This window comes from Ctenopharyngodon idella, chromosome 23 (assembly GCF_019924925.1).
Source record: "Ctenopharyngodon idella isolate HZGC_01 chromosome 23, HZGC01, whole genome shotgun sequence".
NCBI classification, from domain to species: Eukaryota; Metazoa; Chordata; class Actinopteri; order Cypriniformes; family Xenocyprididae; genus Ctenopharyngodon; species Ctenopharyngodon idella.
The window spans coordinates 20,413,663-20,431,010 of record NC_067242.1 but is presented as its reverse complement, the minus strand read 5'-3'; the positions used below and the strand labels follow the sequence as shown (position 1 = coordinate 20,431,010).

General features: G+C 36.0%; 1 protein-coding gene and 1 long non-coding RNA gene across 2 annotated transcripts in view; one reads left to right on the top strand and one right to left on the bottom strand.

The window, feature by feature from the left end:
* The first annotated feature begins 307 nt into the window (after positions 1-307).
* LOC127506400 (uncharacterized) overlaps positions 308-17,348 on the top strand; it is a 48,546-nt gene continuing 31,505 nt past the window's right edge. The window contains exons 1-2 of the long non-coding RNA XR_007927972.1: positions 308-455; positions 869-933. This is a non-coding gene — a long non-coding RNA (uncharacterized LOC127506400). The remainder of the gene's footprint in view (positions 456-868; positions 934-17,348) is intronic.
* kcnb2b (potassium voltage-gated channel subfamily B member 2b) overlaps positions 922-17,348 on the bottom strand; it is a 124,499-nt gene continuing 108,072 nt past the window's right edge. The window contains exon 3 of the mRNA XM_051882787.1: positions 922-6,993. Within this exon, the coding sequence (XP_051738747.1) occupies positions 5,056-6,993 (1,938 nt within the window). The 3' untranslated portion in view covers positions 922-5,055. The remainder of the gene's footprint in view (positions 6,994-17,348) is intronic.

Below are 17,348 nucleotides of genomic sequence, written 5' to 3'. Positions count from 1 at the left end.
TAGAATACATTTGCACAAAAGCAAAGTACTTAATGTAATTGCTTCAAAACTTGTGTAGAGAATTGTTTAATAAGGTCGAAATGATGTTTAGAACATGCAAATTATATTAAGAATAAATAATTTTCTATTTATAAATATTTATAGTATTTATAAAAAAAATAATTCTACTCTTTGGGCCTTTTCCTACAATAGAGTGGAATATAGGCCGTGTTTGATAGGCAAGGAGCTAGTTTGTCATTCATGATACCACCTATTTTCTATTAATTTTGGATTGACGAAGTTATTGAACAAGAAAAACATTTCATGATTTTGTCTCAGGCTGTGAAACCTCACAAGATATTATGTTCGATTACATGTCAATCATGTAAACATGTTTACTGTTTTTTTGTTTTTCCTACATCCTACAGAAAATAAACCCAAGAGCAAGGACAGAAGAGGCATTTAAAGAGACGCAGGTACAGTTCTGTTCAAATGTTTGGGGTCGGTAAGGTGTTTTTAAATAAAGTCTCACCAAAGCTGCATTTATTTGATCAAAATCCAGTAAAAACTGTAACATTATTAATACAATTTAAAATAAGTTTTTTCTATTTTAACATATTTTAAAATGTAATTTATTCCTGTGATGGCAAAGCTGAATTTTCAGCATCAACACTCCAGTCTTCAGTGTCGCATGATCCTTCAGAAATCATTCTAATATGCTGATTTGCTGCACAAGAAACATTTCATATTATTATCAATGTTGAAAACAGTTGTGCTGCTTAATATTTTTGTGGAAACCGATCCATTTTTTCATGCATACTACCACAATGTTTTGAATGTTCCATGTTGTACATGTTAAGCCATGTAATTTTTTTGCATACGTTTGCAGTGTTTCTGTACTATGAAGAGGAAAAGGCTTGAATAAAGACAGGAGATGGAAGGTGCAGAACACAAGTGAGTTATTTACACATTTATTTGATATCCTGCATATGCTAGTAGACTTAACATAGACAATGCGGTTTATTTTACAGAAATGTTGACATACATGTACCATGACAAAGTGTTCAGTGATCACATAATTGTACAGACTACTACATGCATTCAAAGATGCTGATATGTGCAGAAACAGTCTGCAGTGTAAAGGTGTCTACGGACATTAAGATACAAGATAACATTTAAACAAACAAAAACAGAAAAGAGGCAGAAGAAGTGAGAGGAAGAAATACAATGTAGCAATTATGCATGGGAGAACAGGCTATGACACATGGATGACACATTCATATTTAACCTCGCTTTCAAACAAAAAAACAAAAAATAAATAAAATAAAACACACGCTTACCATGACAATATATCACACATGATCATGTAATGAGAAACATGCTTGTTCACAGTCCATCAGCTGTTAGAGTTCATTTTACCATTTACACATGAGCAAAGTCACACATACACAAATCCCTTTGCATCTACTGCTCCCATAAAGGCTCATGGGAGATGCTTCTATAGTCATATGATGACATGCTACAGGTAAAAAAGCAGTTGATTGCCTGGAGTTATGAAGAAAACAAAAGAGTTTAACAGTACCGACTTTGAGCCCCACTCATTTGCCTTTATTCGGGTGGTAAATGGTGTGAAACTTTTATTTGTGCAATTTATGAATCTGATCTGTAATCATGAAATGAGAGTCTGCCGTTGACAGATAAAAATAGTATATTGGGATACCAACAAACTAGCTATAAATAACATCTAATGAGCTGTTCAGATGATCAAGGCTCTGAAATTGGATTTCTAAGCATATGCAAGCACTTATATGATATGAGCTAGCATTTCATCTTGCTTGTGTTTATGGTATCCAATGTCTTTAAAGGGATAGTTCATCCAAAAACGTTCATTTAATCACCCTGATGTTTTTTTCTTTCTTTCTGTGGAACACAAAAGAAGATATAAAACTGTTTTGGTCTATATAATGAAAGTCAATGGGGTCCAAAACAAAAGTGAACCCCATTGACTTTCATTTTAAGGACAAAATGTCTTTTACGTTCCACAGAAGAAATAAAGTCACACATTTGGAAAGACATGGGGGTGAATAAATAACAGAATTTACCTTTTTTTTTTGTTGAGCTATTCCTTTTAAGCAGTTGTTGCTGTCTATACGGTACTAAGGAAATTGTAAAATATCTTTCTCTGAAAACAAAGTCTATTCATTTACTATAACAGAGGTGCCTACAGGCAGTGCTAGCCAGGCACAAAATTGGTAATAAAACTTTATTCATCAGTGACTGTACCCTCGATATTTATATACAGTATCGCCGCAAAATATTTGGACACTTGTGTGAATGTCATTGCATTTGATACAAAATATCACACCAAGTAGCATTTGCATAATGCTTTTCTCAACTTTTCTTCATTTGTCAAAGTGATTGAGTCATTTTTGAGTACTATTTCCTACCAGTATATACTGTACATTAACATTTGACAACCAGAAAGTGTCCAAAATCATCTGTCCTAATCTTGAAACCTAACTTTTTGTAAAAATGTTTTGCTTTAAAAGTGTGCTTGTGCTATATATCTTTAAAATAATGCCACGTAATTTGATATTTTGTAATAAAATAAATATCATACATTGTGTCCAAATATTTTTTGGGGCCATTGTATATGAGGCATATAAAGCACAGCAGGGAAGCTGACCATCCTGTGGGAATGCATGAGATGGGCCATTATTCAACAGTCTGTCAAAATCAAAACAGGCATGTGACGACATTCTTTTAAAAAAAAACAATGACAACAAAAGAAACAAGATGATGCTTTCTTTAAATGAGGAAAACATAGACATCCACCATATCAGAAGATTAGTGTCGTAGAAAACCTGAGAACTTAATATTACGCATATCTATTACTTAAAGACCTGATTTTTTTCCCCTATAAAAAGTATAATTTTCTGTACAGTGCTATATGAACAAAGCCAACTCATTTGTAGCCTTCTCATAAATGTTTATGAACAGGCACGTGTCATTTTAACCACCATATGGCAGGAAATTGTGGTCGTGCAGAATTTTGGTTTAGAAAAAATAGAACCACTGTCAGCATTAATTAATAAAACATAAAATACCTTTTATGAGCCCATTAAATCATTTCACAAGTTTGTTTTTCAGATTTCAAATAAACCTGTTTGTAGACATTTATAAAAGACCCTCCTGGTCGATTTTGTCAAGAGAATCTTTTTTGAAGAGTATAACCGGAGTGATTCTGACAGCCACGCGGTGTTTTTGTAAAACGTCAAATCTTTTTTGAGTGGTAACACTGATATTTTAAATATTAAAGATATATCATCTGAAAAATACAATTGAAGTCTCTGCCTGTACACTTACAAATCCATTAGACTGTAAATAAAGTGCCACAATTCTTGGCCTGCATAGATTGCAGTATGCTGTATTGCACTTTCCACCATAGCGTAACTGCGAGAGCCAGCTGAAGTCTTGAGTTCCTCCTCCTTGTCTTTCACGATCTTCATTCGGCCCATTCAGATTTCTCCAAACACAATGTACATTTTGAACAATCAGCCAACTGCCATGCCAAAGCAAGTATTATACATATACTTCCAGCAATCTTGGAATAAAGGCAACATAAAATGGATATTCTCTCAGGTGACAGGGAAAAAAAAACAAAAACAAAACTCAGCCAGATGATAATACATAACTCAAAAGAGAAATAAATATTTCTTAATACTCAGTAAAACCAGACAAATGTGAGTTTCTAGTAAGAAATGACTCAAAGGTCAGGCATCTGAATGGAAAAGATAAGGTGATATATGAATAAAAATGAAATAACTCATGTGAAAAATTAAAACTATAGTGCCATTTACACTACTGTACTCTTGTCAAGTGAAAAATTATTAAGTTTAATGTCTGTGTGTAAATGAAAACACAGTTTGGGTTTTGGTCCTTTTGATAAGTAAATATAGCATTACCAAGAGGATTGAGGTTTTTAGTTTTAAAAGGGAAATATGTGAACAATATTTGTAGGTTTTAATGACCAGAATGAGGATTTAATGATTTGATAGTTAAATTACTTTAACTCCACTACGTAGACTAGTTTTACTTAAATCAACTGTTTGTGCTATTGTATATTTGAGTATGTAAAGATAAGTTAAGACATACATACCTGCTGTAACCATGTGTTTGTGTGATATGTGTTTGAACTTAAAAGCAGGCCATTAAGCTTTTTTTTTTTGAGAAGTTGACATCTAACTTTATCCAGGCATCGCTATCGCGATACATAAATGTCAAAATGTCATTTCTAGCTACTGTATATTATCTGTTTGCTATTCTTATTTGGCAACTATAGGTGTATATGCAACTCTGATATCAAGAAAAAAAAGTGGAGCAATCTATCTGGTCAATAAATAAAGATTTTGATGCTTCTAATTTAAGTACCAAACCAAAAATAAAAAAAGAATTAAAATAAAATCCCCAAATAAATATGATATTATAGACCATTCCTAAATCTTAACACAAAACACATCTGCATTAGGTACACATTGCTTTTCTACAGAAAGTCATGATATGTTTCAATACGTCGCTACTTTGCAGCTCACTTTTCACAGTCTTTGATGAAAATTCCCTCTTTAAAACATAAAAAGGCTAACAAAAAACCCTTTTGACATCTACTTTGCCCTCTGTGGCTATGTGCATTGTCATTGCGGTAGTCTCTATATTTACCGTGGAGTGCTCTCAGCAAACTAAGCACCGTAAAACAGCTTTGTTAATATGCATGCTCTTGTAGATCTGTCCCACTATGGTTCTGTATGTCTCTATAAAATAATAAAAGAAGTGAAAAGGTAAAATGTACAGGTAGGTCAACGATGTCCTCATTGTTTGGTAAATACATTCTAAACAAGCCTCTAGTTTGCACCCGCATTCTCCAGGTCTCGGCTGCAAGAACTGCAGTCTTGTTTGCGCTATTGACAATAACACAATTACAAGGGACTTTTCATGCCATGCAAAAATATCATTCAGACCACATCCGCGTGCCCTTTTCTCCTCCAGTGCACTCCATTCTGTCCGAATGTCAGGCCACAGTCACATCCCGGTTTCGCAAGATGGCGAGTGATTGCCATCCCCTGGCATAAGATGGATCTCTGGCGTAAACATGTGGTTCTCTATCTTGTGTTCAGTTTGGTTGGAGTCTGGCTTTTCCTCCCCATTACCACTGACTACACCCTGAGTGCAGTTCTGTGCTGCTAGTTTGGGTGAGGAGATGGCTGCGGAAGCCACTTCCAATTGGTTCTGTTCCTCATACTCCTCTTCATCTAGGTTCCCCAGAAGCAGCACCGTCTCACCAGGATGGTATCCGCCAGCTAGCATCTTTGGAGAAAGAACCAAGCCTTTTACTGGGATACTACCCAGTGTCTCCGAATCCGAACAGAGAGGAGAGCACTCTCCCTCCGGGGAGTCATCTTCCAGAAGACTGTTGTTGACATCCTGTGGAGATGAAGTGTTGGGCGGTGTCAGAGGAGCATCCTCTGGCATTTCAATGAAGTTGACTTTGAGGCCTTTTGTCTTCATTGGATTCGTGCCACGAATGGAGCTTCTGATGTTCTCCACCATCTCATTGAAGTTCTCATCATCTGATTGCTGGTCGGTGTCTTGGTTGACAGTCCCAGAGTTTTCCTCGGGACTTATGTCAGAGGGGGTCAGCTGGCCAAGTTGAAGGTTCAGAGGTACTTTCGGTTGCCTTTGCTGAACCTGCTCTGCTGTATAAGAAGGGGTGGATGCCTTCTCACCCTGTCCAAATTCAGCAGTGCAGCTTGCAAAGCTGTCAACGCTCGATATGCTTCTGACATCCGTGATGGCTCTTTCCTTGGGTTGGTGTTCATTGGCAGTTGGGACTTCCTTCATCTCTAACTCTACCTCATGTTTTGACATGGCTGCAGGTTGTGTGCCGTTGGCTGTGCTGAGATCCGAGAAGGACTGTGTCTTTGTCATCTGGTTATACATTTCCTCCAGTTTCTGAGCGTTCAGATGCTGTGGACTCGGCGTTCTGACGTATTCCCGTGACTCGTGTGGGCCGCTGTTGGGAAACTTCTTGTCAAAGGATCTGAGGCTGGTATCCGAGGATGTGCGCTGTGGAATACCCCACCGACTCGGAGAAAGGTGGTTGTCCATTGGCTGTTTATCGTCATTTTTGTCCACAGCAACATCCATTAACTCCATACTTCGTGCGAAGGCATCTTTCAGGTTCATTGAGACAATGCTTCCGTTCCTCTTGGCTCGTTCTAAGGCCTCTCTTCTCTTGATGGCTTTCTCCTGTCGTTTCTGTTCCTTGTAGAACTCGGAGAAGTTATTCACAATAATAGGGATGGGTAAGGCAATGACCAGCACTCCAGCAATGCAGCAAAGTCCACCGACTATTTTGCCAAGTAGAGTCTGGGGGTAAATATCTCCATAGCCCACTGTCGTCATAGTGATTGTAGCCCACCAAAACGAAGCTGGTATGCTGGTAAATTTGGTTGCATCCTCATCCTTCTCTGCAAAGAAGACCAAACTTGAGAATATCATGATTCCCATGGCTAAGAACAATATGAGTAAGCCGAGCTCATTGTAGCTGCGCCTGAGGGTGAATCCAAGAGACTGCAGTCCTGTCGAATGTCTCGCCAACTTCAGAATCCTCAATATTCTCATGATGCGAAATATCTGCACCACCCTCCTCACGTTCTGGAACTGCAGCACACTTTTGTTCGACTCGGTCAGAAAAATAGTGACATAGTAGGGTAATATAGCTAACAAGTCAATGACATTTAGTGGCCCTTTGAAGAATTTCCACTTGTTTGGTGATGACAGGAAGCGCAGGAGATACTCCATTGTAAACCATGCGATACACACGGCTTCAACGTGAGCGAGTTGAGGATTGTCATTGGCTTGGCCAAATTCGTCTGTCACTTGGAGTTCGGGCAAGGTGTTCAGGGACAGTGCAACTGTTGAAAGAACGATGAACAGAATGGATATGATGGCCAATATCTGCAAGAGAAAGAAAAAAAGAAGCTTAAGTTATTTTTTAAAAAAAATGTTTAACATTCTTGGATCATGTACAAAAGAATCTTTAGAGCTAAAGATTTTGTGGAGCTCAAAGATAAACTTGCAATGATATGTTGAGCTAAATTGTGTACTCGCTTATGCAACCAACAGAGGCATAAAAGCACAAAGCCCTTCTGTCTCTCTCTTTCCTTAAATAAAAACAAATCCATTTTTAGAGGACAATTTAATAGAAAGTTAATCTTACTTTCTGTTTAATTTTCCACTAAAAATTGATTTGTTTTTATTTAAGGATCCATCAATTAAATATTGTTGGCACCAAGAACCCAATTAATGTTTAAAAAATAGTCTGACATTATTTTTCTTGAATTCAGCCTCAAAAGCAATCACCAAACTTTCTTTTGCACGCCTTTCTTGTGTGCTTTATGCATCTTAAGCATCAAGATCAATTTCCTTGGACCTAGAACAGCTCTGAAAAATTTGATAACATAAAAACGCAGTCAATCAATTTTTGCTACAATAAGAGGAGTCAGTTTCCGTGTGTGTTCTGTTTGTGTGCAGTAGGTGGGACCGGAAACCATAAAAATAAGGTTATAAATAAAACCGGGCCAAAAATAGCATCCCATTTTCTTTGATTACCTGTGTTAAAACAGACTTTAATGAATGAGCGGGCATATGCAATAAATATCAAACATGAGCATGAATGAAGTGACACAGCTCTCTGCCCGTAAATGGCTTTAGTAAATGAATGAGTGGGAGGATCAAGCGTGAGAAGACCTTCCTGCCCGTATTGACCAACTGCAGGCTGAGCTTTTCCAGTCAGAGCAGGTCAAAGACAACAGCCGTCCCTTCACCCACGTATCTCTCACTGCACCCTATCTGCTGAGAGTAGTTTATTCAACATGTACCATTTGTCACCCTTCCACAAGCTGTGTTAAATCATGGCCTTTTATTAAGTCTAGTAAAAAAAAAAAAAAAAAAGATAAAGTATCGATCTATGCCTTTTTAAAGACAGTCCTGGCAAATTCTTTGTTCTCGCAATGATTGCTTTTTTCTTCTTCTTTAAAGTCTGCCAATCCATGAAAGACGGATTTGGTTATATGTAACTCGTCACATGGACATGCCACCTGACGTACTGTAATAATGTTCTTTATCTTGTATTCCTTTGTAATCTCCTGCATCTTCAGATGTTTTGCAAGATTGTGGTGATACGCAAACAAAATAAATTCAGGGCTCAGCTACAGAACAAGCAGCAAATTCAAATGATTAAACATCTCTAACATTTCTGGCTCCTTTTGCATAATTCTAAATGGTAAATCAGTTACTTAAGAGTCTCATTTATGTAATTTATCTTCCTTTACAAATATTGATTCCTGGTCAATGTAAAACCACATGCTAATGCTCCATTTCCTGTGGTGTACCATAACTCTATTACATAAGCCAGTGCAGTGAACAGCTTTGAAACTGCAGAAGACAGTTTTATGCACAAGTAACAATTACTTACTCTGCTTTTTGGAAAACAAACAATAAATACAAAAATACTAATAGATAAAAAGTAATATATTGATCAGAATATTCAGAAGTATCAAATTGTAATGTTAAAAAATAATACAAATTATAATATATATATATATATATATATATATATATATATATATATATTTTTTTTTTTTAATTTAAATAAATAACATTTTATTGTTACCACTATCATTATTTACAGTGAGAAACAAAAGTCTTGCATTTTTTCCTTCCTTTTTTGTTTAACTCTTCTAACCTAAAACATTATTTGATAAATGTCAAATTAATCTCCAGGGGTCAAAATAGCAGCGGATGAAAGGTGACTATTATTCTGATGGTGATGGAAAGAAGGTCTCCAGGAGTATTAGGGCTAATGAATCAAATCTTCCATGGCAGACCTAGAACCTTTTATAAATGAGAGGAGGATTGATATTTATTATGGGAGATTTCTCTTAATCATCTCTAGCGCAGTTCAGGTGATTCTGAAGGGTGCATAGCTTTCTCTGACCTTGGCGTGCCAGAGGACTGAACAATCTACTTTCTTTTGTAGAATTCTGTCAGGATTATACTGAAATTGTGCACACCGTGCCACTAATGCAATCAATAGCAAGTTTTCATTTAGGTATTTCAACTTGTATGTCTATAATTTTTGTAAAATTATATGAACATGTCTATGAACATAGTCATTGCTTAAATTTATGTATAAACCCAGGTGAAAAAAGTACACTTCCATAATGTACTTAAAAGTGCTCTATTTTCACACACTAATTTTGTACTTAATTTACTAAAAATTCTTACTTAAAGGGTTAGTTCACCCAAAAATGAAAATTATATCATTTATTACTCACCCTCATGTCGTCCCACATCCGTAAGACCTTCGTTGATCTTCAGAACACAAATTAAGATATTTTTGATCAAATCCGATGGTTCAGTGAGGCCTCCATAGACAGCAATAACACTCCCTTTTTCAATGCCCAGAAAGTTACTAAAAACATATTTAAAACAGTTCATATTGCTATAGTGTTTCAACCTTAATATTATAAAGCGACGAGAATACTTTTTGTGCACCAAAAATAACAAAATAGCGACTTTATTCCACAATATCCAGTGAAGGGCGATTACAAAACACTGCTTAATGAAGCTTCAAATCTTTACGAATCATTTGTTTCGAATCAGTGGTTCAGAGCGCCAAAATCACATGATCTCAGTAAACGAGGCTTCGTTACGTCATAAGTGTTTTGAAACTTCAATAGTTCACGTGACTTTGGCAGTTTGATATGCGCTCCGAATCACTGATTCAAAACCTATGATTCGTAAAGATCATGTACAAAAGAATCTTTAGAGCTAAAGATTTTGTGGAGCTCAATGCTGAAGATAAACTTGCAATGATATGTTGAGCTAAATTGTGTACACGCTTATGCAACCAACAGAGGCATAAAAGCACAAAGCCCTTCTGTCTCTCTCGTTCCTTAAATAAAAACAAATCCATTTTTAGAGGACAATTTAATAGAAAGTTAATCTTACTTTCTGTTTAATTTTCCACTGAAAATTGATTTGTTTTTATTTAAGGATCCATCAATTAAATATTGTTGGCACCAATAACCCAATTAATGTTTAAAAAATAGTCTGACATTATTTTTCTTGAATTCAGCCTCAAAAGCAATCACCAAACTTTCTTTTGTATGCCTGTTCTTGTGTGCTTTATGCATCTCAAGCATCAAGATGCTTATATTACTATAGTAATAAAGAATCGAAGCTTCATGAAGCAGTGTTTTGAAATTGCCATTCACTGGATATTGTGGAATAAAGTCACTATTTTGTTGTTTTTGGCACCCAAAAAGTATTCTCGTCACTTTATAATATTAAGGTTGAACCACTGTAGTAACATGAACTGTTTTAAATATGTTTTTAGTAGCTTTCTGGGCATTGAAAAAGGGAGTGTTATTGCTGTCTATGGAAGCCTCACTGAGTCATCGGATTTGATCAAAAATATCTTAATTTGTGTTCTGAAGATCAATGAAGGTCTTACGGGTGTGGAACGACATGAGGGTGAGTAATTAATGATATAATTTTCATTTTTGGGTGAACTAACCCTTTAAGAACTTACTTACTTAGTACTTAAGATAATCTTAAGAACATTTAAGTGTACTTAGCTGTGCTCTTTTGAGACACCATGAATATGAACTAAAATGTGTTTTTAACACATTTCTGTACACACTTTTAGTACACTTTGTGTATGAAAGATGGGTTCAAGTGTACTACAAGTGGTAACTAAATACATTTTTTTAATACAGAGATAGTATGTTAAAAGCACATTTTAGTTCAGATTCATGGTGTCTCAAAATAGCACAGTTGAGTACACTTAAATGTTCTTAAGATTATCTTAAGAAGTACTAAAGAAGAATTTTTAGTATATTTTTTAGATGCAAAATTAGTGCGCAAAAATAGGACATTATGTACATTACAAGTGGAAGTGTACTTTTTTCACCTGGGAAGACCTATTAAAATGAGAATATATACAAAATGTTGTTTTCAACATAACTAACCTTTAAATATTCACTTTACTAAAGCAAAAGCAAAAGCAAAAAAAAAAAAAAAAAAAAAATTGGGTTAGTTCCCCCAAAAATGAAAAACCTGTCATCATTTACTCACCCTCATGTCATTCCAAACCCATAAGACTTTTGTTCATCTTCGAAACACAAGTAATGATATTTGAACTGAAATCTGAGAGATTTCTGTCTCTCTATTGACAGTCCACGCAACTATCACTTTGTCTCTTCAAAAAGTTCATAAAGAGATCGTAAAACGAATCCCTATGAATTTAGCGGTTTAGTATGCTAGTGGTACTTTTCTGAAAAGACACCATTGCTTTATATCAGGGATGGGCCACTTCAGCCAGGAGGGCCACTGTCCTGCAGAGTTTACTGTAGCTCCAATCCTAATCAAACGCACCTGAAAAAGGTAATCAGTGTCTTCATGATTACTAGAAAGCTATAGGCAGGTGAGTTTTTATCAGGGTTGGAGCTAAACTCTGCAGGACAGTGGCCTTTGAGGACCGATGTTGCCCATCCCTGTTTTATAGGATGAACAGATTGATTTTAGGCTTTTATTCACATATAAACATTTATCAGTGAACATAAACAGAAGCTCAACTGTACTTGCTTGATGCACAAGAACTAACCGCATTGGTTCTTGCAGAAACTCAAACGTGCTGTTTAACATGATAATGAACCTCACTGGTTCTCGCATGTCAAACAAGCCTGATTGAGCTTCCGTTTAACATATCTGATGTGTGCGTTGATTAATGTTTATATGTGAATAAAAGCCTAAATTCAATCTGTTCATCATATAAAGTGATCTTGTCTCTTAAGAATATTTGGACTAAACCACTTGATTCATATGGATTCGTTTTACAATCTCTTCATGAACTTTTTTAAAATTCAAAGTGGTAATTGCATAGACTGTCAGTGGAGGGACAGAAATCTCTCCGATTTCATTTAAAAGATCTTCATTTGTGTTTAGAAGATAAACGAAAGTCTTACGGGTTTGGAACAACATTTTTTTTTTTCTTTTCATTTTTGGGTGAACTAACCCATTAATAAAAAATAAATAGTTTCTTCACTATCGTCCAAAAGTTTGGGATCAGTAGGAATAAGAAATTAATACTTTTATTCAGCAAAGATGCATTACATTGATCAAAAGTGACAATAAAGACATTTCTGAAGGATCACGTGACAATGAAGACTGCTGAAAAATCTGCTTTGCTATCACAGGAATAAATTACATTTTAAAATATATATTAAAACAGAAAACAGTCATTTAAAATTCTAAAACTTTTTCACAATATTACTGTTTTTACGGTATTTTTGATCAAATAAATTCAGCCTTGATAACTAAGAGACTTATTTCAAAAACATTTAAACAAATCCCCAAACTTTTGAACAGTAATGTATAAAATATTTTAACAATTTGCTTTGGTCCCACAAATGGGGCTCATCTTTCCATTTGTCCCTTCTGCATTGATTTTTGCACCGTTAATGCAAATTATACTGCATGTCTGCAGTGGTGAATAAAGTGATTATGATGTCATAAAGGGAGCGGCTTGAGTGCCCGCTCTTTTAAAACCTCTGAATCGGCCCACTATTACAAGCCGACCGCATACATGGTTAAACCATAATATAAGGCATGCTCAAGACCAAAGAACTGGCCATGAAATGAGCTAATGCCTTTTATCTCAGTCCACAAAGCTCCCGCTGTTCTACATTTTGTAAAGCAAGAGCGCTTGTGGTTCAGGAAGTATTATAATGAGCACTGGGTGGAAACCTATTAGCAGCATGTCCCATCAGTCAAGCATGGATTTACTGAAGAAGTGTGAAGTCATGGTGTTCCGAGGACACTGAGTGCCATCTCACTTCTACTCTCCTGAGCAATTTCAATCCCGTTCCGGATTATAGCAATAGCAACGTGTCCTTTATCTGTATTGCATGTGCAGTACTTGTCTGTACACAATGTGTTGTGGAATTTATTTAGTTACTAAAGTCATACATTTGATTTAACCTCCTGCCCCAGCACTTTCTATCAGTCGGTCACATGCTTGCACCTCGGAAACAGCTGGAGCCGCATTGAAAATCACATACCCACAGGCAACATTACAGAGAGTGGGGTCAAATGAATACGGATCAAAGTGTCTGACCTTATTTCCGTGAATCCTATAGGAGTGGCCTGCATTAACTTAAATGAAGTGGGAGTTGTTAAAAAGATAATTTACGACGTGCACCCAGGTCTGCTTCATGGGTTCATTGGGATAATCCTTTTGGAAGGACTCATGGCCCTCTCAGTGTGACCCAGGAACAGTCTGCAAGGTCGCTCGCTTCTGCTTGTCCATTAACATCATTGCCTATGAGGAGACACATTGCCTGTAGTTGTTTGGTCTGTTACAAAAGCTCATCCAGCAGCTTCCAGTAAATCTATAAAATGTGTTACATGAGTTTTGGGATTAAACGTTTTGTCCTGTGGTGCAAAGACAAATGCAACAAAAAGGGAAAAAAATTCTTTAATAAGATCTGGCATGGGAGCAGTGTTAATGTCATCAACAAAATCACTGAAGAAAACGATTAAGAAGGTCAGAAGAAAGAAAATTTGATTTTGCTCAGGCTAAAGTTATATAGCCACAACAAAAACCTTAATTTGACCCAAAATTTAATTTTGATAAAAATTAATTTTAGTTGACGAAAGTGCCAAATTGAGTGCAAAATTAAATGTTACATTTTACATATTCAAACATTTTTAATATTATTTTACATATCAAGTCATTTTTGTCTGAGAAAAATTACATTTTTATATGTTTTACATATTTAATTAATTTTAGTCTTAGTAAAAATCGAATTTTAGATGATGAAAGTAACATTTTAGATGATGTGCAAAATTAAATAAACTATTTTAATATTTAAAATTTTAGTCTTAGTAAAATTTACTAAAACTAAATTGCACATATGACATGTACATGCACATGATATGAATATGAAATATTTATAAACAATGTCAAAACCCATAGAAAAACTGAAAAGGTACTGATAATTTTCTGCCAGGACATAATTCATTTATGGACATTTATCTGTTTATTCATTTAATTAAACCCTAAAACACAACACAATGCAAAGCATAATTCAAAATATGGGTAAAATGCCTATGACAAATCAATATGGAAAATATATATTGAACGCTGCATGCGAGACAAAATCACTGGCATATTCACAAAGAGTTTTCCAAGACTGCAGCATATAATCAAAGGGCTATGGACGTATTCCCAGGCTGGGTGATGTTTCTCAGACTGGTTTGTGTCATCGGAATGTGAATGAGGAGAGCAAATAAATAAAAGAAATTCCACTTCAACCTCTGCTTATGTGGACATAAGTCTCAATGACTGCTCAGACAAGCTCAAGAGTCTTTGGTCTCGCCACATCCAGCCAAACCAAGAGAGTTGAGGAAGCATCTTTGAACAGCCTCTCTTTCGTCAATCCAGATCTTTTCATTTAAAGATGTTCAATAAGGAAAGACTTAAATCTGACCAAAACCCATGCAACATCTGATTGCTTTATGGTCCCAAGGTTTTAGTCACATGTTACCTCTTTCATCCAGACCTATGGATATGTTCTTCCACTGGGACTCTAACTTCCGATCAGCCACCTGTCATGGTGGACAGCCATGTAATTTCCTGTCTCGGCCTGGTTGGCTCTTATCTACACGGCATGCAAGAAAAAAAGCCCTAGGCCACACCAGTCTGCCTGTCAGCCAAGAGGGGTTATTGATTGAGTACACATCACATTATGGACACTGCAAAGAGCAAGCACTGCCAAGCCATATCGATCGGCCACTTTGTACATTATTGTGCCTCATGCACCTTGAAGTGGGACAGTTTGCTGTCCCGCGTCATCGATACACACTGCACAGTTTGGGTTATTTCTTAAGTGGGATCAATTCCTGTCATTATGACTGGGGAAATGCTGAAGGATCACCCAATGTGAGACTCAAATATTGTTATTAACAGAGTCAGATGATCTACTAAGAGCAATAGGAATATATTGTACACTGTGCTTGGTGTTCTAGCAGGGAGGAGAGGTGAAAAACATTGTCATTGTGGAAAGTGGTGTTGTAAAGCTTTATATGAGCTTCCTTCATAGAGACAAAGGATCAACAGGGAATAATATATATTCAGGTGTAGTACCAGTTATGAAATGTTACATTGCATCAGTAAAAATGTTATACACTCAAATGCCTCTTGTTCAGTTTAATTAATTACAATGAGCATGGCTAAAATAACACGATTTTTGAACATTTTGTCATAACTTAATTTGTATATAGCCTAATACTGTAGTCAACATTTGAAGTGTATCAAAACCTTTCATCAAAGTTGTCCTAAAACCTTCTTCTTAGGACAACTTTGATGAACTTTTTTGATCCATTTCAAATGTTGACTACTATAGTATATAAATAAACATAAAACAACACTTAACCACACATTTGCAGCTTTGATATTTGCATTATAAAATTCATTTTAGGCCTACTCAGTACACTCAGTCAGAGCATTAGTGGTAAGACCTTTTCACTTACATCAGTACACCAGTAGGTGGTGCCACGTGACTGTATTATGATTTATTAAATCATTTATTCGATTCATTTGGGAAACAAAACAAGTGACTTGCTAAATTTGGAACCGCATAGTATGCTAGTTTGCGGTTCCAGATTCAGCAACATTTTCTTTATAAGTGAATCATTCACTTAACTGATTCATTCAAAACACTGATTCAATTAGAAATGCTTCTACTTAGTTGAGTCATTGAGTCAGAGATGTGCAATAATTATTCTGCTGTGGGTTCGTTTGGAACTGTTTTCGCTGTTAAATCAAAAATAGACAAAGTAACTGACAATATTGTCTCTAATATGTAGTTACTTAATATTAACATCTTGTAGAACTGCTGTATAAAAGTAATATCGCACTCACAATCAGGCCGATACTTCAGAACATCTGGTGTGATATTGCTTAACTGTATCCAGTGTAAGAAACTTTAGCATTTGTAGGATGGGACAACAAAAGCAAATTGATATGCATCATATTTTCATGAAAGCTCTGCCAGTACAGTCCATTTAAATGTTACAGATGTTATACAGTACGGTATATTACCACATTATGTTCCAGTGCTCATGTATGGAGCCCCTAAGGGGACATGTTAATGGGGGAAAAAAATGAGATAGGAGGAAATATTATTTCGATTATTTTGCATTTGTTCACAAAACATTTGCCTTCTCTTACAAAAGTATTGTGTTCTCCCAAGAAACTTTGAATTATCTCGCACAACATTTTGTGAACAAATGCAAAGCTTCTTGGGAATGCAAAAGCATTGAAATATACATTTTTATAATTTGAATTATAATTTTTTACCATCACCAACCATGCCCTTTTAAGGGCTCCATTCTTCTTCTTGTTTTTGTGACCAGTCTTTTCTGTTTATGCATTTTATTATGTATAGTCATGACATATGTGTGCGACTATCAAGGAATGTGAATGAGGGGTGCTGGCAGCACCTTTTAAAAATACGGCCTTTACATTTAAAGTTACTAGTTTATAAGCATTGATTTATCCCGAGGAATCTTGGCTGTTTAAAATGTGGCGAATAAAATTAAACGAATGCTAATGTTTCAGAGCTTCAGGACGTCAGCCTTTGTTTGACTGCCATGGCAAATACGAGTGATGTGATTGGCACTGGCTATAGAGAGCTCCGCTTGGGTCATCTCCACAGCGTTTGATACCCCGGAGACTTTATTGACTGGGCTATGAAAAATTTTGTTTGTACAAGCTCCAAGGTTGTGAGGACTTTGGGAGCTAAGCCAATGTCAGCTTCAAGAGAAATGACCAGTGATCCATAAAGCAGAGGAAAAACCACAGAAAAATAAAGTCAGGAGTGTCAAGTGGCCCACAGATGATATTTCATGATGCAGAGATATGCTTCACCGAATGCTTGGTCTACAAATTACACCACTTCCTCAAAGTTCTGACAACCCTACTGTGGATTCCCTGAATGTGAAAGAGGAATCTATCGATGTACTTGATTAAATTCAGTCCTTTGTGCGTCATGCTCTGGCTGTTTTCAATTATTGATGGTAATGAAGACAACCTTTAGCCTCTTCATCTTCCTTTAACAATTCCTAATATGATCAATAATGAGTCTCGACATGCTTTAGTGAATATTTCATCAACACTTAGAATTTTCCTCTAAATGAGGCCCTTAATCTAAAATTCACTAAGACAGACATCACTTATCGCT